Genomic DNA, 23821 nt, shown 5'->3' with positions numbered 1-23821 from the left:
GAGCGCTCTGCTTTGGAAAGCGCCTCATATGCGTGAGTTCTGGTACAAACAGAGCATTCTGCGGAGCTACGGTTAGTCCTTGTAACTTTGTATCCGCTCTAGACGTTTGTAGGATGGGATAAAACAGTTACATTTCACCAGTCGTTTTTTATACGGTGGCACGGTGTAAAATCTCGTAAGAGGTGTTCACCTTCCCACCAATTACTGTATGGGCAATAAAATCCAGTGTTCATATGCTCCAGCTTGGATGTTTATAAGGCTTAAAAACGCATCAAGAAACATTTTACCACCCTCGTTTATTTTTTTTTTTTTTTTGTAGCATTCGACAGCAGGCGTAGCAAACTTACCAACGGAAGCTTGTCTAACAGTGCCGAGAATAATGTAGATCATCATGGGGAACATGGCGTTGTACAGGGCGAAGACGGGAGGTACTGAAGCCAGTAGCGTGTACCCCAAACCTGGAAAAAATAAAGAATGACAAGAGTTCTTAAAACGTCTTTACTTCTGTACACCCCAAAAAGAACAACATGACTAAACTTCTTCAGCAACAATCGGCAAGCAGCTTTCTGCTTCTCCACATCAGCTTTCTGCTTCTCTACATCAATTACGCAAAAGCCGAAGAGATCTGAAGAGGAAAGTTGCGTGGCTGTAAAAGCATCTTTGCCGAACTGAAAATGAACCGATAAAAATAAGCTATAAAGCTTTGACTTGAGTACAACTCTTTCAGAAAGTCTGGAGGTGGTTTTTTGAGCAACTGGTCGCAACATAAAATGCGCTAAAAAGTCACAAAAAAAAAGAAGGAAAAGCAACCTGCACTAAAGAGGACGCCCCCCCAGTGACCCCCTTCTAATAAACCACTGCTCAGTGGCAGTTGCAAAACATCACCAGTTTAACGATTCCCCGCATGGTTCGCGAAGGGACACTCCGTGAAATTCATGAAAATTCAGTGCAGCTTTCTCAGCAAATTCAGAGGCTGAGCTAGACCTGCCCGTTTTATGTTGCAACATTAATCTGCGAGAGAAGCTGCCTCTAGTACGCCCTCATTGCCTTTTCGAGAGCTCGGGCTGCGCGTGCTCAATAGACGCCCAAGGGTTATTCAAAGTACTGCCCGTCCTATGCTGCAACTGAAGTCACTGGATCCTGGGAAAGTAGCGACAAGCTCCCCGCATGGTCGCCATTCTGGTTCGTGGAATGAGTAGTTTCTCCTTGCTGCTCTCCGTTCATGGTGAGCCGATACAAATTACCGGCGATAGGTTGCTTTATAATGACATTTCTTGAATATCGAGATTTCGTTTTCCGCCCAGCGACGAAACAAGCTCACATATTTGCACCGCCACCACATGCACGGTTGGCGGCATCAAAAAAGAATTTCCGACTCTTAAAATACGCCAGAACAACAATACCACTATTTAATATCTGCGGAGATAAGCATGATTTAAAATTTGATTGCATGCACAGTGCCCTCCGTTTTTTCAGGCTATCTCTCACAATTTGAAAAGTTTGGCAGCGCGGTTTGGTGTTAAACTAGTTCTCAAAAACGATTTTCGCCTGAGTCGGTTGACTCTCTCCTTGGGAGTGTACATGAAATGTGCTGCAAAGAGCACAGAGATCCGGGCGTAGTGCGCAAAAAGGTGTTGTCTATGATATTCCTATGACGTGTGGCTTTTCTTATGTTGGGCAAACTGGCCGTTGTCTTAATGAAAGGCTCCTAGAGCGCAAAAGGGCAGTGCTATCAAATTTGCCCAACTCCTAAATAGTCAAGCATCTAGATGAGTGCAACGATTGCGTTCCCGAGTGGAAACTGACAGAGATAGTTTGCAAAGAATTGAATCCGTTTAAACATGTTATGAAGGAAACAATTAGGATTTCGTCAGTAGGGAGTTAACTATTCTTCGGTTGTTCTTGATAAACAAGTGCGGACGTTTTTTGCTGATGTAGTTTTTAGATTTTGTTCGGTCAATTTTTTATTGTAGTTGGCTTCGTAGGTTGTAAGTTGATACGTATCGGCGATGGATGATAATAGCATTTGCTGTTTTTCCACTTCCGCGCTGGCTGAGGTTTGTTTGCTATAAAGCAAGGGTGTTGTCAATAAAACTTTTTAGCTGTGTCTGGAGGCGGTGTTGTGTGTGTCCTTCTCATTCCCTGTCTCCGGTTTTATTATGTTACTCAAACCAAACAGCAATCTATAAAAGATGCAAGTCAACTGCCGTAACAAACTGATCCAAATATGATAAAATGGCAATATTGTTAGTGAGTTTACTTCAATCGCGAATTGCCGGAGGAAAGAAAGTGATATCGAAAACAACTTTGCACCTGTACTGTGTCATTGTCCTGCAATGATTAAGTCGGAAGGTTCCTGTTGATGAGAATTCTAAAAATACTTTGCTTGCTTTCAGCGTTAAAAGAGTGGCCTGATGTAAAATGTGGCAGGTGAAACAGTAAAACTTCCCCGTTTTCGTAACAGTCTGCGATCGCGTAAGCCCTGCTGCGTGATGGACGTTAAAAGCAACATTTCAACAATCGTACCGCACTGATTGGATTGCCCACGTAGAGCGGATATACTACACCTGCAAACCAAACACACATAAGCAAACTTTGATTTCAATCCTTACCTGCCTGTCGGGTGATTCCTCGTCGCACATTTTAGGTGGAATAAAGTTTAATGCACACGCACAATGAAAGTTGAAAAAAGTTCAAACATTACGGCGAGGTAACTTTGAGTCCCTTTGATTTTTTTTTTTCGGACTAAAGGACCCTGTTCCTATAATCAAATACTGCCTCAATGTTGAGTAATGCTGTTTGCCTCAGGACGCTTGCCCTTACACTCCTCTCTGAGAACTAAGCCAGGATGTCTGCTAAATCATATTTTACAGCTTCGTGTCTCGCTCTAATTGTCCCAATATGTTTAAAAAAATGCTGCATGAATCGGAGACGGCGGATGTCGCGTTTTCCAAATTATGGCGACTCCTCGCATATCTACGGGGTGAGCCTCCCGCATCTACTCCGGTGCGGAACAATCAGAAGCCGGCATCCCACCAAATGTGCAGTATTTTGGTCAAGGGCAGCAGCGGAGTTGAAAACAAGCCCCACTTCCGAGTAATTTTTGTCCCCAACGGAGCGCACGTCACTTAATTATCGCGAAGTCTCGCGGGCATTGCCAGCTGCGGAACGATTGCCACGATGCAGCTAGCCTAAGCGGTTACGATACACCGAATGACAAACAAACACGCTCAACCCCGAGTATGTCCTACGCACGTGGCTCGGTTTCGTTTTAGCGGAAATAAGCCTGGCCGCTCGAAGGTTGCACACAGAGACCGATATTTGAGCTCGAGCATCTACGGTGTATGGAGGATTTACGGATCTGATTGAACAGTGCGCAAAGCCTTCGATTTTTTTAAATATGTTTATTGCTTGTAGGAACGTGAAAAAACGATGCGTACAAAAAATGACGCTCCGCACAATGCAGAATGCGCCAAGGCGCATTGGGCATTAGGCGGAGCAGTTTCCTCTTTATGCGCAAAATGCTCGTAAAAACGGCGCTAACGAGTGCTTCTCTTACTCCGTGTCATCGGAGGAAAAAATAAAAAAAGGGCTTGTTTGTACTGACTCCCGAGTCGCGAAGTGACGACATTCTTCTCTGAGAATTCGAAGCGGAGACTCTGTAGCAGTTGTTGCTTTATAATTTAATTCTCTGATTCATCGGTGGCTCAGGAAGTTAAGTACAGCACAGAACAAGCTTTATCGTCGTTTTCAGTTGCGTGTTTTTTGTTTTTTTTCTTTATAAAATATTTGTAGGCGACACAAAAGACACAATTAAGGGGCAATGAACACGTGTGGTTAAACGTGCACTATGTGCGGGCAGAAGGTTTTTATACCCCAGAGTAGAGCACTGCACGGGCCCGGGTCGGCCCGAAGGCCCGCGTCCGGCCCGCGTGCCCGAGAAAATGAGAGCTACCCGACCCGAGCACGGCCCGCGGGCCGGGCTCGGGCTTGAACAAAAACAAATTTCGGGCCGTGCCGGCGTGGCTTGGCAGTCGTGTGCCGCAAATTTGATATTGTTGATAACAATAGGTGTGCTCATTGATCTTTTAGGTTTCGCTTGTTTGCATTTTGCGAACAAGCGAAATGGAAAATCACTACGGCGCCGACCAAGGAAAAAAAAAACAGAAAAAAAGAATACGTCTTGTATTTGGAAAGCCTTCCCGTGGATTCCACCAGAATAGTGGGAAAGTGGAGTCAAGAATACGAGGGCACTCCAGTCGTAGGGTACACCATGAGTGTCTTTTTCCTCTCCTTTTCAAACTAAAAAAATAATAAGAAGAAAAGCTTGCCTTTGCACTTTGTAGAGAGGGCCTTACTATGGCCGTCAAAAATAGCCAATTCTATGCTTGTACAGCCTTTTGAAGATGCACTAGCGTGATTGTAATTATTTCTTCACAAAGAAAAAGCATGTAGAAAAGGACGTTTTCTATGAAACAAATTGAACAACGAAAAGTCCATATCTCTTTAAGAAATGAATAAATAAAATCTTGCCCACTTTTTTCTCTCAAAATCATTTATGACGTGCATATTTTTGCCCATATTCTCGAAAATGCATAGTCTAAGCCGAAATATTTATTGTGTAAAAAAAACTCGGTCCAAGTTTAAAATAAATTCAAATCAAATATGTTCGCTTTATGCTTAGATAGTTCTTTTATGCTAAAGCGTGCAAACTCTTCGGGTTCATGTAGATAATCTGTCGGGCTCGGGCCGGGCTCAGGCTTATATTAAAAAAAATTTGTCGGGCTCGGGCCGGGCTCAAGCTTTTGTCTAAACATTGTGCCGGGTCCGGGCCGGGTCCGGGCCGGGCCCGGGCAGTGTCTCTTCCGGGTCGGGCCGGGCCCGGTCTACAAACTAAATATTCTGTCGGGCTCGGACCGGGCCCGGGCCGTGCGTCTACCGGGCCGGGTCGGGCCGGGCCTACAAATTCCGGCCCGTGCAGTGCTCTACCCGAGAGTGCCAGAAATAAACTTCCGCCGCCACTATCAGTGTATCTCCCCCGCTTGATCGCGATCCCAATTCGCAATCATAGTTATGTGTTGTGTTTTTAAGTGGTGGAAAAGCCATCAAGCGGTGAACAGGCAAGACAGTCAAGAGGAAACCGGAGTAGGAAACGCCTACCGCCTGGCGGGTAAACACTGAACGAGCGAGTACTCCCATATCCCCACAAAAGTTCAGCCGGGAATACTCACTCTGGGGCACTTGAAACATGGCGACCGTGAAGCCGGTGACCACGTCGGCGAGCAGGTACTCCTTGATGCGGTAGGTGCGCAGCCATCCGAACACGGGCAACAGCCGCATGGCCGAATGCTTCAGGTGCCGGGCGGTGCATTGCGAGCGGCCGATGCGGCGGATCACCTCGCCGGGGACCGTCTTGTGCTTGGGCAGCTGGATGTAAGTGTCGTTGAAACCGGCCTGCGACATGCCAAACACACGCTCGCGTCAGCGTGGCAGCTCACACACGCCGGGGGAGTCACATGAATCCCCTCAAGAGCTGACGACCACTGCGGCCGGTTCGTCGAATGAGGACTATCTCAAGTGTTGCGCCGACGTTAGACTGCTTCTGCATTATGTGGATGACACGCTGTGCACTGCAGACGGGCTGGTGTCTGCGGGCAGGCCCCATGCTTGTTCAATTCATACGTGTGCATGCTTCGAACAGGTCTACGGTTTTTGTATAACCAATGTGACAGGGCCGTCGTACAAGGAAGGCCTCAGACAGTGTCAAAAGACTGTACTAGCCGTGCGACCTCCGCTTCACGCTTTGTATGCCTTCCGTAACTCATATTTTATATGTTACATGGTTCAGGTTTAAGGAAAGTAGTGAGGCGATCGCGAAAGAAAGACTATCTGTAAAATGCTCGTAGATCGTATCTCGCGTGTGTCATCTGCCCCAAGATATTCTTCGAGATCCCTGTACGAACGTCTCTTTCTCTCTCTCTCCCTCCTTGTTTGCTTTAAAAACCAAATACTTACTGTAAAGGATTCAGTATTGATCATTACAAAATAATCTTCCGAAATGGTAACATAAAAGGTTACTCTTACTGAGTCTCCGAGGGGACGTCATTACTTTACTTCAATAACGACGCATAACTTGTCAAAATAAATTCAATGACTGCCACGCTAATCTTAGTGTCGTTCACCGAAGAGGGTGCGTGTCATTTTTTTTTCACCGGCCTTATCTAACCGGTGCTTCTCAAGGTTGACGTAATCACAGGTCACGTTGCGCTGAAGACATGGATTGCGTCGGTTTGGCAAACAGAAACGGCTACGAACAGGTACTCGTTACTTGCGTCAAAGTATGGATAGCACCTAAGCCACTCACCCCTAGACCCCCCCCCCCCCCCCCCCTCAAAAAAAAAAAAAAAAAAACCACTGGAAAGCCTAACAGTTCCAAGGATAGCATTACTTGTAAGGCGTGTTGGATACACGCAAAAGGTACACACTATAAATCTGGTGTCTACAAATTCTCGGAGAACACGCAGGTAGTCAGTACCGATTTATATAAATATCCTCGGTGTCCTTCGCACTCCAAACCTCTCCTAAAAAAAAAAAAGAAAACGTATTAAGTCCGTTGTGAGTTCCGCTAACAAAAGCTTGGGTTTCTTTTGCCAAAATTTCAGATCCGCCCCTCCTCACCTAAAACGGCTCATCTATCTTTCCCCGCTGTAAATTAAAATACGCATCATTATTCTGGCAGCCACTCCCTCTCCCCCCATTTTACATAAACACACTACATTGCATATGGCTAAAACCGTGCTGCAATTTTATTATATCCGATTGCTGAAGTTTTTCTTGTATCTCCCAAATAAAATCGAATCTTTCTCTCCCATCGCCTTTTTCCCCGTCGAAAAATCTTTGGTCTATGCCTTCTGCATCAAGTTTTTATTCACAATCTCTAAATCAGTTTCTTCCATACTCGGTCATTGATAGAAAATAGACCGGCCCCGGTGTTTTTCCACAGCATACCAGCATATCCCCCTTCCTGACGCAATTGTGGACTGGAATGACCTTCAGGAAGACATCGCCACCATCCAGTACCTCAAAAGATTTCGAGAAGCTGGTTCCATCATTGTACATAACACCCACTCCCCTCTATAACGCCTTACGCCCCTGAGGCTATTGTACAAAAATAAATGAATAAATCACTAAGAACTATAAAAAGATTCCCAGCGCATGACCAAGTCGAGGGTGAGGTTAGAGCCCAAAAATGCCAGGTGTGTAGGAACAACGGGTATTACATTTTACTCGCACATGGTCCCAAATAATGTTGTTAGGTCTAACCATATTCCGAGCTTCATCATTCATTGACACTGGCTACCTGTGCGTTCAACGGGAAAGTGAACGCGCCAAAATTTCTGTTTCTCCGTGGACCAGCATCAGAAACAACAGTAAATTGACCGGCATGTGTGCAGTGACAAAATGCTAATAAGCTGAGATTGTGCTCGGAAAGTCATAGAGCTTTATAATGTTGCACAATATATATGTATATATATGCATGCGTAGAAAAAAGAAGTAGAATCGTGTTGCCCAAGCACATCATGAAACGTTCCTCCCTTCCAAAGATATTCGATTTGTCCTCGTGTAATCTCCGGGTTCATGTCCGCGCAACGGCCACAGGGAAGGTCTGAAGTGTATGGGTCCCTCGACGCGGACCAGGTGCCGTCCGTACTCGTAAAGATAACGTGGCCGCGCTCGTCTTGGCTCAAAACGTCGTGTTTCGGCCGACTTCCACGTAGCGGTGCGCACGCAGCCCTTCCCAGACGTCTAATGACCCGAAGGCCGGTCGCCCCGCCAGCTGAGCCGACGTCCCAGCCAGAAGCATCCTTTGGCAGAGCCCTAATTTCTCGAATTATCTCGCGGAGGAAGGACTCATTTCCTGTTTTTTGTTCTCCCCTAGCCTTCCCGCAGCAGAGACATTCGTGCGCGGTTCTCCTCCGAAGTGGGTCATTTAATGTATTAGCCAAGCATGCGCTCGAACGGCGAACCTTCGGAGCTGGGTTATTACACCGGCTCCACTCGCAGGGAGGGACAAGCCGAAGCGTGAGCTTGAGGTTTGATTGTCCGCGCCATGCGAGGGCATTCGCTTTAACGACGCCAACGGAAGCATTGGGAAGCCTTGCTAATCACTGGGCGCCGATCGTTTCCAGAGATCGAATGCCAACCCGCTCTTGTCTTGGAGCGAAGTAAAACTGTAATACAGTCGGTCCAGCACCGTTTAATGGGCAGTTATTTATACTGCCTCACGTAGAGTTACCGGTTGTGAAAGTAAGAGTTAGCATGTTGCTCGGATGCGTTTATGCGTTTCACCGAACAATGTTGTATAAACCACTCTTATAGGCTAACGACGTGTAGACATTCAGTTTTTTTTTTTTTTTTAATAACTGACACTCAGTCTTTAAGTTGAAAGTTTGCGTCATGTTATTTGATTCAACAGAAACCCCAGGCAGTCAATCGCCGAGGGAGCGGATCGAGAGAACCTTGCCGATTTCCAGCAAATCATCGGCGTCGGTATTAGTTGAGGGACGTCGTTAGCCAGCACGACACGAGCTGTCCTGTGCACTGGCACCTGCCTTCTGTGAACGTATACAGTTGTGGCGGCGTCGCGCATGCGTTGAACGCTTAGTGAGATCGGTCTATTCCACAGTGAGTCCATGGCAAACATATTCGGCAGCACGCAGGAGGCGGTTATTGGTATGGTCTATACACTGTAAAAAGAAAAGGGGCCAGTCCATTTTCCCACAAAGCACGCGCCAATCACTACAATCTGCGCGGCGTGGCCAGCCAATGACGAGGGCGAAATCATATTTGACCTGAAAACCCCTTTTTGCGCGAAGGCATATTCAACCCGAGGTGAAGGGTACTGGAACAACGAGCGCGACGTTTTACTCGTTTCCTGCTTCCGCGCGTTTAGAGTAAATATTTTTACGACCTTGTCATTCACTGTGCCTTCTTCGTTGTTTTCTGCTGAAAGCAAGATTTGCGAGAGGCAGGCCGGCTTTTGCGTTGTCGCTGCAACACTGGAGGCCGCCACAAAAGTGCTAACAAATAGCTTCGATCAATTTCGTAAGCATTCCTCACGGAGCGTCGGGTCTGAAAGTTCCGTTTTGTACACTTGATGTAACATTTGTCCGTACGATGAACTTTTAAAGTTTGATATCAAAGGCGAGCTTACGGCAATTACGTATGTCGTCGTATGATTTCCTGAGCTAGATGCTGCGATCTACGGCGAGCTCTACGAACTTTGGGGCCGAAATTATAGAATAGTATAGAATAGAATAGAATAGAATAGAATTGTTTTACATTCTTACACAGTACAATAACAAACTGGCAAAAGCCTCAAGGGCTTGTGCGCCTAGCTTGGCAGGTTGCGAAAATCCGGCAGATTTACCGGGTGATTCAAGGAGACGGCAGGCTCTTTAAATCGACCGGAAAATTCGGTTTCCTAACCTATCGCGCTACTACTTTGTGCAGCGTTGCCCACAGATGGCGCATTTTTTTTTTTTTTTAATTTGCAAAGAGCGAACTTACCTAGGAAAAAGTAAAGAAAGAAAAAGGCTTAGCTCCTATGGAAACGCAGCGACGCCACCGGTCTTCAAACAACACGGCGCCGTTTCGCACGGGACACAAGAGATGGCGCAACGAACGCCGCCAACGAACGAGCATACGGCGCCGAGAGCCAGCGTCTTTAGCAGACAATCTTTCCAACACAAAAGCGGAGCGCGTTCCGCGGGCGGCGACAGTCGCAGGAACAAAAACGGGCGCGGTAACAACAAGGAACTGCAGTTCCTTGTCTGCTAAATACGCCGGCTCTCGGCGTCGTCTGCTCGTTTGTTGGTGGCAGTTGGCGTCGCGACCGCTTGCGCCATTTCTTGTCTCCCGTGCGAAACGGCGACGTGTTGTTTGAAGACCGGTGGCATCGCTGCGTTTCCATAGGAGCTAAGCCTTTTTCGTTCTTTACCTTTTCCTCAGGTAAGTTCCCTCTTTGCAAATTTTACAAAAACGAAAAAAGCACCATCTGTGGGCAACGCTGCACTAGGTGGTAGCGCGATAGGTTAAGAAACCGAATTTCGCTGTCGATTTAAAGAGCCTGCCGTCTCCTTGAATCACCCGGTAGTATTAAACACAGTTATGTAAAGCGTTTATATTCAAAGTAATACATCTACAGAGTGACATCTTCTTAGACAGACCGGAAAAAACTAAGCATAACAATCAAAAGCACGCAATATATCCTAATCAAAGTAATTAGTGAAAACAATAAAAATAAAGTACATTTAAAAAATACATGTTACTGCTTCAAATGCTTTAACGATTTCCTGAGCTTCTGTCCAATTGTCAAAGAGAAAAGTTGTCTGGGAGGTCACTGAAAATATGTGGTACAGAATACATGCGCCTACGTTCGCCATATTTTCTTCTGAATCGCGGAACATCATACCGAATAGTAGGTCTCAGTGGCCGCTGTACAGTGTGCAGCGTTTCAATATCAGTATTGCAGAAATTTTACATATAAGTTTCTCTAAAAAGCCTTAAAACTGATGGCAGATAAAATGGGGTAAATATATATGTACTTGAAACTTCAAGTATATCAAACGCCATGCTTTTCAAAATATTTTCTTAAGATTGCGTTAACTATGAAACAAAGACAAAAAACAGAAAATATTGTTTTACCGTGACATAAGTAACTATACGCCAGAGCTTGTACCAACACTTTTCTAACAAAGAACGGCATAAATATTTTTGTAATGTACAGACAGCATGAAATTCTCCTTAATCTTTCACATAAATATGTCCTGTGGGTGCACCAAGACAAATAACTGTCGAAGTGTATACCTAGATATTATACCGAATTGACATACTCAGTGGGGCTACATTCACACTTCCTGTAGCTGAAGACGTGCATCACTATTGAATGTGAAAGTTCAACCTGTTTGAAAAGGCTTTTAAAGCAAATTAGTTTTGTTTTGTAGGCGCTTACTTCCATTAACTTAGAATTGAATCAGACCATCACGAGAATTAATTATTTTGTAGCTGTTGAACCTGATCATTTTCATGACGAGATAACGAAACGGTATCATCTGCGTACTGCAATATTCTACTGGATGAAATAACCATAGCGTTATTACAACAAACGCTAGAGGCTCAGCTGGCGTGTCTATGGGACTTCCGGTTGAGAATTGAAGCAGACAGCAAGAAGTTTACTTTTCCAGCCTTCCTGTGCTCTCCTATGTGACATTTTTCTCTTCGCCAGGGAATAATATAAATCAGCGTAGTTTCTTTACTCGTAAAGGGGTACTATGTAGTTTTATTCACATTTTAGAAGTGTAATTTATTTAGTTAATGAGTTTCTTTTTATTACTGAGCGATGTTTAAATTAGCAACAATGGAGTCTCGGGTCTGTGTTGTACAGCATGATATGTCAATACAAGCTCTCGATCAACCGATACAAGCTATCAGTGATCATTCATGCACGGTTTGTTACTAATCCAGTACGTGTTCTTCGTTCCATAACTCCATGCTTCGTTCTTGTCGTCTGTTTTGATTGTTTGATTTAGCATATATTGCCATCCTTTTGGTGTTTTGTCAAGTTTATTCGCTCTGGGAGCTTCATAGCATTGACTATAGGCGTAAATGCCTGCCCTATAATCGCAGCCTGCAGCGTCAGCACGTATTATGCATGTGGATTGGACTATTTTAGCGCAGTGTTCGACGCCATAGATTCTAAAAAAAAAAAAAAACGCTCTATCTGACACATTTTTTTCACATCCGATTGTAAAAAGTTCCCAACTTTTTATTCTGTCGCACCACTAAGCATTATTTGCTCTTATAATCGAGCGCGAAGAGAAAACGCATTAGCGTTTTCCCATACGAGTACATTACCAGAAGTCAAATTTAGACTGCTTGCTGTCTCCTTCAAATTGCAACAGCACACTAGCGTCAGCTGAGCCTCTCGCGTTTATTGTAATAACTCTATGGAAATAACATTATACAGATCATTTACATATAAATTAAAGAGCAGAGGTGGCAACACTGACCCTTGCGGAACCCGAGACGCTAACAACAGTTCCATCACTCTTATGATTTTTAAATGCGGCAGCTTGGAATCGCCCTCATATATATCCTTTTAAAAATGAGAGACCTGGGTCCCTAAATAGTCTGCATCCTTTGGTACAAAGAGCTCTATGATTAATGCTGTCAACAGCTTTTGCCGCATCAAACAACACTGCACAGCCAAACCTATTATTACATAAACCGAAGTGCAAGTCATCACAAAAATTTTATAACAAAGCCTGAGTTCCTCGTTCCGACATAAGACCACATTGATGACTATGTTATAAACAAAAGCGATCCATAAAACTAGTCATTATTCTCAAGAGGTGTTTGTCAACTATTTGTACAAGACATGACAAGATAGGTCGATAGTTCTTGAAGTCACCTGCTGCCCCTCCTTTGTACAGCGGATTTACAACAGCCGTTTTCATACCCCATTGGCCAGTTTCCAGGCTCAATTATATCATTTATCATTTCTAGAAGTGCATGCTTGATTGTCTCAACATTTCTTCGCATGTCACGGGCATGGAATTCCATGACAAGCCGGAGACTTTATCTTTTTGAATGAGAATAAATAATCCCGCAAGTCACGTTCTGATAATAACAAAAGAAAAGCGGAAATTTCATTAAATTGGTGTAGTGTAATATTTTGGTCATCATTATCCTAAAAAAACACCGGAAGTACGAGAGAGAGAAAAAAAACCACATTCAAATTATGATTTTTTTTTCTATTGTATCAACGCTTTTTTTGTCCCTCCAGGAATTAGACTGGCTAACTTCCGCATTCTTTTTTTGTGTCCAAACGGTTCTTTTAAAATTGGGCTTATAAGTATTTCCTCTTAGAAGAACGGATTAATGCGCTCGCTTTATTCCTCACAATTTTATATTCGTCCCTGAGGGTTGTACTGCTTCGACGTTTGCAAAGATTTCAGAGAAATATCTTTATAATTTGTTGCTGAAATAATTTCTGACGTAAACCGTCATAATCGGGTTCAGGCCTTTTAATGGTGGTAACCCTTTTTTACACATCGAGGAGAGTAGTGAATATAACTCAAGAAAAATTGTCATACAGCTTTTCTGACTCAACCGAAGGAAATAACCGTACCACGCGTGGTCTTTAACTTTATATTTCAAACCGCGTTTGATCAGTTACGTTCACCTCCTTTACTATTTTGTCGGAGTCTTTGTCACTGTCTCTCGGAATTACCCGGCCGGCTATGAAGTAATGATCTGCCCAGTTTTCCGTGAATTCGGCAGTTTTGTCACTGTGCTTTCAAAAACGTCCACAGTAACAAGGTATATGCACGATGACACAGAGTTTTCCCCAGGAATTCTTCACAAGTTGGTGCTCGTATAACAAATTCGATACCGCAAGTCGCTATACTTCGTTTTGAGCTTTGCTCCGAGCGTAGCGAAAGCTACGGTTGGTCGGGGCCAATCAAACGCCGGCGATAGGGCGCAACTTCGCCTGCACTTCGTATAACACTTCGCGCGGAACCTGCGCAGGGGTGCAGAAGTGTCGAAGATTTACATTTCGTTTGCTACGGTACTATCAATGCCAGCTCGTCTGCTACATAATTAAAAATGCCATCTCGCGTCCTGAAATAAAACTCCGGTTCAGTGCGGTGGCTGCTGGACTTCGCGGGGGGCCGTCACACTGCAGGCAGAGGAAAGGCCGGGGCTGGAACACGGAAGTTTGTAACGTTCGGTGCCCAGACGGGGTCTTCCTCTTTGCCGCGGTGCCGTCCGGACCCCACGGAAAAAGCGGGTTGAGCGAGCTCTCTGGGTAGACTGCCGCCCTGACTCCGATTGCGAACAAAGCAGCGCGCTTTCTCGCAAACGCATAGTAGTAACAAAATGCTTACTGCGTCCATCCGGTCGCACTGGGGTACACGCTTTCTCGGTGCTCCACCGACACCGCATGCTTTTGCCTCTGACCGCCACCTAGACACCCGACTTTGACGCGTTTTTCATCGGAGAGCGTTTCCCGCCGTTGGCGGATCAACTTTTTGTCGATTTCCCAACGTCTGTTAGCTCCGATGTTGGTTGGACAACTTCGGGGTACAACGCGGTTTGAGACTCCTGACGAAGTAAAGTATACATTGTTCACGATCTCCCGGCTGACGCTAAAACGTGCCTTTATTCTTCTCTTGCGTTTTCGGTGGAAATTTGGAAGACTTGGCGAGGAGAAAAGTGTTGAACTTGAAGCCCACGATTTGGGCGTTGAGAATACGAAATCACAGGAAAAAACAGGAAAGAAAAACGTGCAGTAGTCGCATCAGTGTTGCCAGCAGGTAGGCGTTTTTCGTCGAAGCATAATAGTTACTATATTGACTCCGTAAGTGATGACGTCACAGCATGGCGTCTGGGTACAAACAAACCGTTGCTAGGGGCGTTGCTATGGACTAATACATGGAGTCTCCACATGAGGCTAGATTTTTGCCTACAGATAAGTAAATAATTTTTTGTAAGCAACCTAACTTCTTGATATCTAATTATGAAGATGTTCTTGTCTCAGTGTCGTATTACAACGATGAAAGCCATTTCTGAATTATTCCACTCCACTTTGCTTTGGTAGCAGAAGACACGATAGATTTGCTGGCCTCTGTTGCAGCGGGCGTCTTCATTGAATTGCGTCGGTAAACAAGCGACAAAAACAAGTGCATTGCCGTGGCCATAGAGGCCTCCGCAATTGTGCGTTTTTTTTTCTTCTTTTTTTTTTCTGTGAAGAACCTAGCTTAGTTCAGAGAAGTGAAAATGCCGTAAAATTAAAAACCACGTCACGCAGATCATTTACGACGACGACCTAAAGTGCATTACCGGCGTAGTGCAGGCCAGTAGGAGAAACAAATCGTACGCCGTCAAGGTAATTCGTTTATTATTATTATTATTATTATTATTGAGGTTGTCAGGTTATTAAAAAATTTCATGTCTATCAAGATTTTTCAGTAACCATTGCAGCGATGGTTACAACCAAGTACGACGCACCCTCACATAGCTTGAGTCCACAAACAAAATTTGAGATCTCGACCGATCGCCTGAAGTGCTTTTCTCACGGGTCCAATCGTTTAGCAGACGATCATCTCGATCGGCGCCCGGACTTTCGATAAAGCGTATTTTGCATCGCACTCCACTTTCTCTTTGAGTTACTGAAAATCATCATATTCAGAACAAATGCAGTATCAGAATATCGTCCTTATTCACACGATTCAAACGACGGCGCCCGCTTGGCTTGCCGGCGTGTGGCAGCCGGCACACTTCTTGCATTCGTCGTCTGCTGCAGGCATCTTGAGGACCGGAAGTTGCAGCCGTAAATATTTCAGAAACGAGCGATTGCCGGCACACTTCTGTCGAAACATATATGACATTCAAGCTGCCTATATCTGTGATTTTTAGAAGTTTAAATCCTGCTCCTGATTTTTGAACGGTCGGGTTTTCGTAGCGAAACCTAGTCACATGTATTTGTCCATAACAACGACCCTAGCAACGGTTTGTTTGGACCCATGACGTCACACTTACGGAGCCAATTATAAAAAAAACTTGGAACGTCATTTATTTTATTAATTTTTTTATAATTAGTCCTTAGCAGACAGAACTGTAAAATTGATGAATGTTTGCACACAAAGTACTTCTAAAATTTCACTTTTGCAAACTACTTCGTGATGCGTATGAACGCTCTCTTTTAAGTGGTGAACCGTCCCCCAGCCTTTGGCTGCACTCGGAGCTAAGCTGAAACAAAGTATAGTGCATTTAGGTAGTCCCATACACTTGCGCGCGAGCAATCCAGCCTGTTAGAGCATAACCTCCTCTCTAATCACAAAGCCTGGCAGTTTGACGACGGAGCCATGAGTGCCCGGTCGCAGATTTGGAGCACGAGGATCTGGTAGCACAGAGCATCAAAGAGCCATTTCTCGAAGAGCCTGGACGTCAGCGCACAGCTTTTGCAGCGCCGAGGACCCGAAACACACTTGTTCGCTCGGGAGAAGTGTGTTTCGGCGTCTCGCCGCAGCGGGGCGCCAGTCACGTGGCTCTCCACTCATCCGTTGTTTGCCGTTCCACCTTTTCCATTTTGGCGGCCGCTTCTCGTGGCGATCTGCCAGGCTTTGGTTAGAGGCCTCAAAATACAGTGAGCGATGTGACATCGAGCACGAGGTGAGCGTGTGAAACGTCAGTGTCACGTGGCAAGCTTCCGTTTTAGGCCAATTTCGGAGCTCGTCACTGGCTGCGATCGCGGTCGAGCGCTCCAAATGCTCTGCGGGAAAGCGGATGCAGGCAGGCTCTGCCTAGTGAGTCGTCGCCCGGCATATAAATTTCCGTTTGGGTCGAAGGTGAGCGCATGGAGACGTTATTTCTCGGGAGCGAGCAGGGCCGTACGGCCCGTGCCCCCACCGGTCGGACACCGCGTTTAACTAAGGCCGGTTCGATCGAGCGCACGTGCGATCGGAGGCCACCGCGGGAGATCTGCGTACGGCGATAAAAATAGGCGCCGTTCAACTGGGAGAAGGTCGCGGCTGGCAACGAGCGAGAGTGACGGGGCGCCGGTGGCGTTGGATAACCACGCTTGTCTCGCCGAGGAGATTCCTGAGGACCTCGGGGGGGTTTTACCGCATCGCGGCTAGCTCGGTTGCAAACGTGAGCGGGACAACGGGCCGCTGGACCCGCGAGCACGACGTTAATGAGACAGCGTGCCCCAGTTCCTCAAGGCGGACGGCTGGAGGTGAAATCGCCACCATCTGGAGATTGCGCGCCACGTCCTCGCCAATGACTAGTGTAATCTGTCAGCGGGAAGCACCGTTGTGTCGGGATTCCCGCGCTCGCGATGCGGAGGTACGCGGCTCGCGGCGTTGATCGGTGCGCGATTCTTTCGCTGCTTCGAGACAACCGCGTCCTAACTTGGGTTTGGGTTCGTTGGTTAACAAACATGCCGTGCACGTGTCTTGGATGTTCTTTGTTTTCTTAGTAATTTTTAGGTGCATCATCAACATCTCAGATGCCATTTGGGAGTGGTTGGGGGGACTATATATTCTTACTAAAACAATTCGCGTACTGTATAGCAAAAAAAAAAAAAAAAAGTCTCTAGGGTTTGCTTTACCGTATAACTTCCACTTGAATAGTTACTGCACTTGTGATGCTTCTTTCCAATAATTGTTGCTGAGTTTGTCTGCTGTCTGTCGTTCTGGGCATGCGCAGTAGCTCTCTTCTGCGTCAGACTCCGTATACACTGACTGGTAATTTGTCACTCGGGCGCTGGAAAAGCAGCTCAGTAATTTCCTTCAAATTTCGGAAACACGTAGCTTTTGGATAAGCCAACAGATTCTTTCTACCCTCGCTGTACATAAATAAATAGCTTCTTAAAAGAAAAAGTCTAGATTACTGTTTTTTTTGTTTGTTTTTCTTTAGCTGATATCCGCCAAAGCAAGGAACTTTATGTAATACTGGCAATTCCTTCTAAGAAAGAATGTGTTTGCCATCCTATTTGGCAATAAAACAAACCAGAACGCAGTCGCCTTACCTACCTCGGAAATTAGGTAACTCAAAAGGTTTCCACGCAAAATGCATTAAAAGCTGGCAGCTTCTAATATAATACTATTGCTTGTAAAGGCGGAATGCAATCTTTTGACAAATAGTATTGTTGCAGAAAGTTACGCCGCTATAAATTTCAAGAAATGCTCACTGTCTTTATTAATCATAGTGATGAGACTTAAATATTGCAATAAGAACTGGAATTGTGTGAATAGTATGCTGGTACCGGGTACGTGCTTTGTTCTTACTGTGTTTTTTTTACAGAATTCTGGAGTAGAAGTACCCCCCCCCCCCCCCCCCCCCCCATCCCCTCCGGCCCATGTTAATACTCGGGAACGGGTCCTCGAGGTACATAAAGGAATAAAACAAAAATAAATAAATACATAAAGAAATAAACCCTTTAAAGTGATAACCCTAAAGACAGCTTGCCCGCAAAGAGGCCGCAAAAGCAGAGGCCACGGTGTCCCGCAGGGGTTGCCTCGGCTCACCTGCGTGAAGGACGGCCTGTGGAAGGCCGTGGCTCCTCTGCTCGGGTCCATTCTGCGCTGGTCGGAGCTTCGTGACGCAAAGGGGTCCGCTTAGGGCATCTGCGGTGCAACAAGACGCCTTTAGAGCACTCCGCCCAGACTCTGGGAACACAACACGGGGTGACCACATTACGGTTCGCCTCTCTCCGCGCCGTGTGTGCGCGCGAGGGGTGACGTTACACGAACGCCACTTTGTGTCCCCCTCCGGATACCACGGATTTGCATACCGTGTGCATTGCTCTGGTTGCGACAACGACGTCTACACGCTTACTTCCTCGTAGTTTTTCTGAACGTATAAATGGAGCCAAGCAGGATCCCGGTCTTCACTCGCCCTTGTTTACATTCACCTAAGTTTTGGGGTCTTGTGTGAGCTGCATGCGTTTACGCCGGGGCCACTTATTTGTAGTGTCACATGCACCCTCGCGACCCTCTTCCTCGCATGATACTTGTATGCTGTTATTTGCAAGGTCATGGCATACATCAATTCAACGCTCAGATACCATCTCGTTGGGTCACTGACGAACGAATCTATTTAGCGTTTGCCAGGCTCGCAGAATATCTGGGTCTTTCACAATCCCCCGATCATATTTCGCGAGCTTGATATTATTATGTATGCTTTCTTATCACGTTCTCCATCTTTGCCGGACATGAGGTTATTTTTATCAAAGCGATTTTATGACAACAGAATATATTTTCGCTGCGCGCGCTAATAGAATTCCAGCATCGCAGCGTTCAAGTTTTTTTTTTTTCTTCTGCGCCATTTGAACTGTCTTTGAAAGCCTAACTAAATAAAACATTCCTAACAATATAAACAAGTCAATATCAGATCAGGTCACGCTGTAAGCAGTTATTTTAAAGCAGCTGCCTTTCGAGGCGTTTTCTTTTTTTATTCTTGTTTCCTCGTTGCCACAATGCCGCAAGCAATCCATCCGCAAGCTTGAGCAATTCTGTTTTCGCTTATGGTGAAATGCTTCGGCTTAAAACCCCAGAGCCCCACGACACATTTAACGTGCAGGGACAAGGAGTTGACAGAGGAAGTGTCGAATCAGCGCCGACTTGAAGTCAGCCGTGCCAAAGTTTCTCGTCTTAGTGGGAGGGGCAAAGCATTGCACCTTGTTGCTGAAGTTTGTACGCGTCATTGGAAAGTAGTCGTCGATGAGAGCTGTATAGCACTGTTCTCAATACGCTTGTATTTAGCACAACAACTGTTTTCTTTTTCTTTTAGTAAACGAAGTAAGTCTTTAATGTGGCAAGTTATATGCGCTTTTATAATTAGCTTACTAAGAGGAATATAATTTATATATAAATATACATATATACGAGCTAGAAGGTACTAGAAGTGTGTGAAAACGTCATTGATTATGACATTTTCGCGTTATCATCGAGAAAATAATTCAAATTTACAACGTTTTATCCCCACATGACAGTAAAGAAGCGGAAGGGGTGGACCGAAAAACAAGGATCTCTCGCCCTTACGAACGCCGACTTCACAACTCCCGCTGTAATCCTACGTGTCAGTGGAAGTTAGAAAAAGAAAACAAAAAGACGATTACGAAATAAGCGAGGAAACTGAATTATATTTCCGGATGTAATGGATCGGAGCGTGTGGACGCCACGCCTGCGTGTATGACGACGACTAAGTAATTTCGCGGCAGTGCACTTATTCCCTCGGCTACACCCGTCTGACCGGCTGCACGCTCGCCGACTGTTTTCCCGAAAAGCAACCGACTATGAAAACGTTTCCGGGTTATGCTTTCGTTGTTTCGCAATGTTTATCTCGCCGCGGACGCGTGTGCGGTGCATCTCGCAGTGCGTCCAATGTGGCAGTATAGTGCCGGGATCCGCCGCACAGCTTCGCCGTCAAGGGTGCCATAGGGGACCAGAATAGATGACGCTAATGCGCCAAGCTCTTAGTCACGTGATCTGGCTCCACTGATTGTTTATCAACGCACGTGCAAGCATCGGATAATGGGTATACATAAACCGGATATCCGGACGCGGTTCTTCGGATCCGATAATCGCACATCCCGCTCGGAGTGACATTTCATCCCGACGAGTCCGCACTCGGGGACACCTTTCTGTGACAGGTCGGAAGAAAAGGCGCTCGGAGTGCTTATTGGGCGCTCAGGGTTTCACTGGAGGTCCTCCAAGTCCCAGTTTATAAAACCTCGAGCTGAGGTCACTAAGAACATTTTGACATCGATTCAGTCGCATCATGCGTAGCGCGCGAATTCAAAAGGACCACTTATCGTGAGTTTCAAATATCCGGCAAGCATGATGACTCCTAATTTTCCGCTCGTACGTAGAATAAAGATTTTAATAATAATGAGTTTATTCGCTTTACAAACAAATATAAATAATGCTGGCATACAAAAGCAGCATCTTGGTTGTGCTAGGGCCAGACAACCCAGTAAAATACGTATCAATGTAGCAGAAAGAAATACAAAGAATTGAATGTGGCCATTAAATCCAACATCGATACAAAACAATGCCCAGATTAGGTTGAACAGTGTCACGTTACGCGGTGAAAAAAAAGAAGAAGAGGAAAGAAGAGGTGCCATGCTAGGCGGTGGAAAGTGAAGAAAAAGAAAAGAAAAAAAAGGAGAAGCTCGAGAAAGTGGGGCTCGAGCAGAGGGACAGATTCGACGGTGCCCCGAGAACGCTACCTACCTCGGCCGCGAACCGCAGAGGCAGATGAATTCGATGGTGACCTGAGAAAGCTGCAGTCCTCGGCCGTGAACCGCAGACGCAGGCCGGCTCCACCCAAACTCGGACCCGCAGCCCTCTACAGAGATCCAAACTATCAAGGCGACGAACCCTGATCCCCAGGCGGGAAATTTCTCGGAGAAAAACCTGGGCCACCTCCAACAGAACCCGGAATTACCTCGGCAGCGACCCCTGGTAAAAGCAACTGGCTCCGGCGAGAACCCATCATCAAGTTTCAACAGACACTGGTGACCCCAACGCGGGAGGTCATCAACCTGAACGGGGACGTGGGAGTTCAAGACATTTCTAACTGTACATGTGTAAATACTTAGGCAATAGGCATCTTTTCTATTTACGTATGTCGCTGTGTTATATAAATTGATTTATACCGTCCGACCGTGCACTCTCCTATCTTACTCAGACGGTTGACCTGAACCACGACAATATTGGCGAGCCTGCCAGGATACAACCCCTGAGTGAGAGAGGATTGTTTCACGGGTCAGCAGTTACCAGCCTGAGGTTGTCAGAATGGATTTAGAAAAAATATTGACGATGAGTAGTTCTTTGGGGCTGACGAAAGAAGAAACAATGACTCTCTTTGAGGAGGAGAAGAAACGCGTTAGAGAGGAAAGTTTGCTAGCTAGAGAAGATGCCAAACTCGAAGATGAACGAGAACAAGCCAGGGCAGAACGAGAACAAGCGAGGGCAGAACGAGAACAAGCGAAGGCAGAACGAGAACGAGCTTGTTTCGAGCGTGAGCGAGAGATGATAGAACTAAAGATTCGGCTAGCACAAGCCGAAACTTCAAATGATCGGCCAACGGACAACGAAGGAGGGGAGGTACCACCGCGAAGAAGTGCATGTTTGAAAAAACTAATGCCGCCTTTCGACGAGAAACGAGACGACCTCGATGCGTACTTGCACAGGTTTGAAAGAATCGCAGTAGGCCAAAACTGGGCAAAGGAGGAGTGGGCGACATCTTTGAGCCTTTGTCTGGTGGGAGAAGCACTGACAACGTTTGGTCGTATGCCAGCATCAGATTCGTTAGATTACGAAAAAGTGAAGATTGCGCTACTTCAAAGATTTAGGCTTACCGCTGATGGCTTCAGGGAGAAATTCAGGAAAAGTAAACCCGAAGAAGCTGAAACTGGGTTACAATTTTGCTCGCGAATAAGCAATTATTTTGATAGGTGGCTCGAAATGTCTGAAACAGCGAAGACCTTCGACGGTGTAAGAGATAGAATAATAGGCGAACAGTTCCTAGCTTGCTGTAATTCTAAGCTAGCCATTTTTTTAAAAGAACGCAAGGTTGATTCTACACAAGAAATGGCGAGATTAGCGGACCAGTACTTAGAAGCACAAGGGAAAGGGAATCTGGGAAAAACAAAGGAGGATGCTAATACAGGAGAGGACCCCGACTTCTGTAAAGGAAAATCCATGATTAGCGCTCGAACGGGAGGAGCAGTAAGAACAGCTCCCAAATGCTTCTTATGCAATAAGTTAGGGCATAAAGCTAGTGAGTGCAGAAGCGGGTATCGAAAAGCACAGGCGGGAATTCGTTGTTGGGAATGTGGAAAAACTGGACACAAGGCTGAGGAATGCAGAAACGTGCCGAGAAACAAAGTGGCATGTTTTTTAAACCAAGGGGAGGCATCATCGACCGAGCCCAAAGAGGGAAACCAGTACCAAGAGAGGACAAAAAACGAAGTGAAGGCGAGCACTGACGACCTTGATGCAAAGTATGGTTTGCATTTAATGATGCCAGTGGTGGAAGGTCGATTTCATGGCAATAAAATAGACGTGCTCAAGGACAGTGGTACAAACACGGTATTAATAAGAAAAAGTCTGGTGCACGACAATGAGCTTACCGGGGAGTCCACGGGGGTAATTCTAGTTGACAGGACTGTGAGGATGATGCCTGAAGCCATCATATACATCGAGACGCCCTATTACACAGGACAAGTAAATGCAAAATGTGTTGAGGATCCACTCTACGATTTAATATTAGGTAGCATCTCGGGTGTGAGAAAAGTAGACTGTCCCGACCCAGAGTGGTTAACAGAAACTAACGAGATGCATGGTCGTGAAGACCACGTTGTGGGCAAGACAGAGAGCCGTCGTGAAAATGATAGTAGGTTTCCAGCCGTGAACAACTGCTCTGTGCCAGAGCCAAAAGGTGGGGAACACCTAGTTACCGAAATGGAGAAGATACCCAGCAAACCTGCGCAGATTGATACTAACATCTCGTTTGCAGTACGATCTAAGATGACTAACGAAACGGCAGAGAAACCGTTACCCCGACTAAAAACGCCGGTCATAAGGTTGTTAGAGGTCACGGCACAAGAAATAACCAGAGACCAAAAAGAGGATGATAGTCTCCAGCGATGTTACGGGAACCTCGACAGGAAAACACGGAAATGGAGATCGGGCGTAACGACGCAATACACTATGAAAGGGGATATGTTGTTTCGGAGATGCGAGTATGTTTCGGGCGACGTGATAGATCAACTCATCGTGCCAACAATGTATCGGGAGAACGTATTAGAGTTGGCACATGATTCCCTTATGTCGGGTCATCAAGGTGTGAAGAGCACAATTGCTCGAGTATCAAACGACTTCTTTTGGTCCGGGATGCAAAGCGATGTCAAACGCTATGTAAGATCTTGTGACGTGTGCCAACGTACAATTCCGAAAGGAGCTGTCAAAAGGGCACCAATGATACCCATGCCCATAATTGAGACACCTTTCCACAGGGTAGCTATTGACATTATCGGACCGATAACACCAACGTCATGTAAGGGCAACAGGTATATCCTTACGATGGTCGACATGGCCACCAGATACCCTGATGCGGTGGCGCTAAGAACGATTGACACGCCACATATAGCAGAGGCACTTGTAGAGATGTTCTCCAGGTACGGAATACCCAAAGAGATTTTGAGCGACCGAGGATCTAATTTCACTTCGGACCTCATGAA

General features: G+C 45.9%; 1 protein-coding gene across 1 annotated transcript in view; it reads right to left on the bottom strand.

The window, feature by feature from the left end:
• Positions 1–23821, bottom strand: part of LOC8043435 (solute carrier family 26 member 6) — a 100839-nt gene that overhangs the window by 20075 nt on the left and 56943 nt on the right. Inside the window, exons 2-4 of the mRNA XM_040222974.3 lie at positions 18099–18197; positions 5232–5454; positions 348–458 (exon numbers count right to left, since the gene is read on the bottom strand). Of these exons, the coding sequence (XP_040078908.1) occupies positions 348–458; positions 5232–5454; positions 18099–18149 (385 nt within the window). The 5' untranslated portion in view covers positions 18150–18197. The remainder of the gene's footprint in view (positions 1–347; positions 459–5231; positions 5455–18098; positions 18198–23821) is intronic.

The sequence above is a fragment of the Ixodes scapularis genome, unplaced genomic scaffold (genome assembly GCF_016920785.2).
Source record: "Ixodes scapularis isolate PalLabHiFi unplaced genomic scaffold, ASM1692078v2 PGA_scaffold4__175_contigs__length_147842914, whole genome shotgun sequence".
NCBI lineage: Eukaryota > Metazoa > Arthropoda > Arachnida > Ixodida > Ixodidae > Ixodes > Ixodes scapularis.
This window is presented reverse-complemented; position numbering and strand designations above follow the sequence as displayed.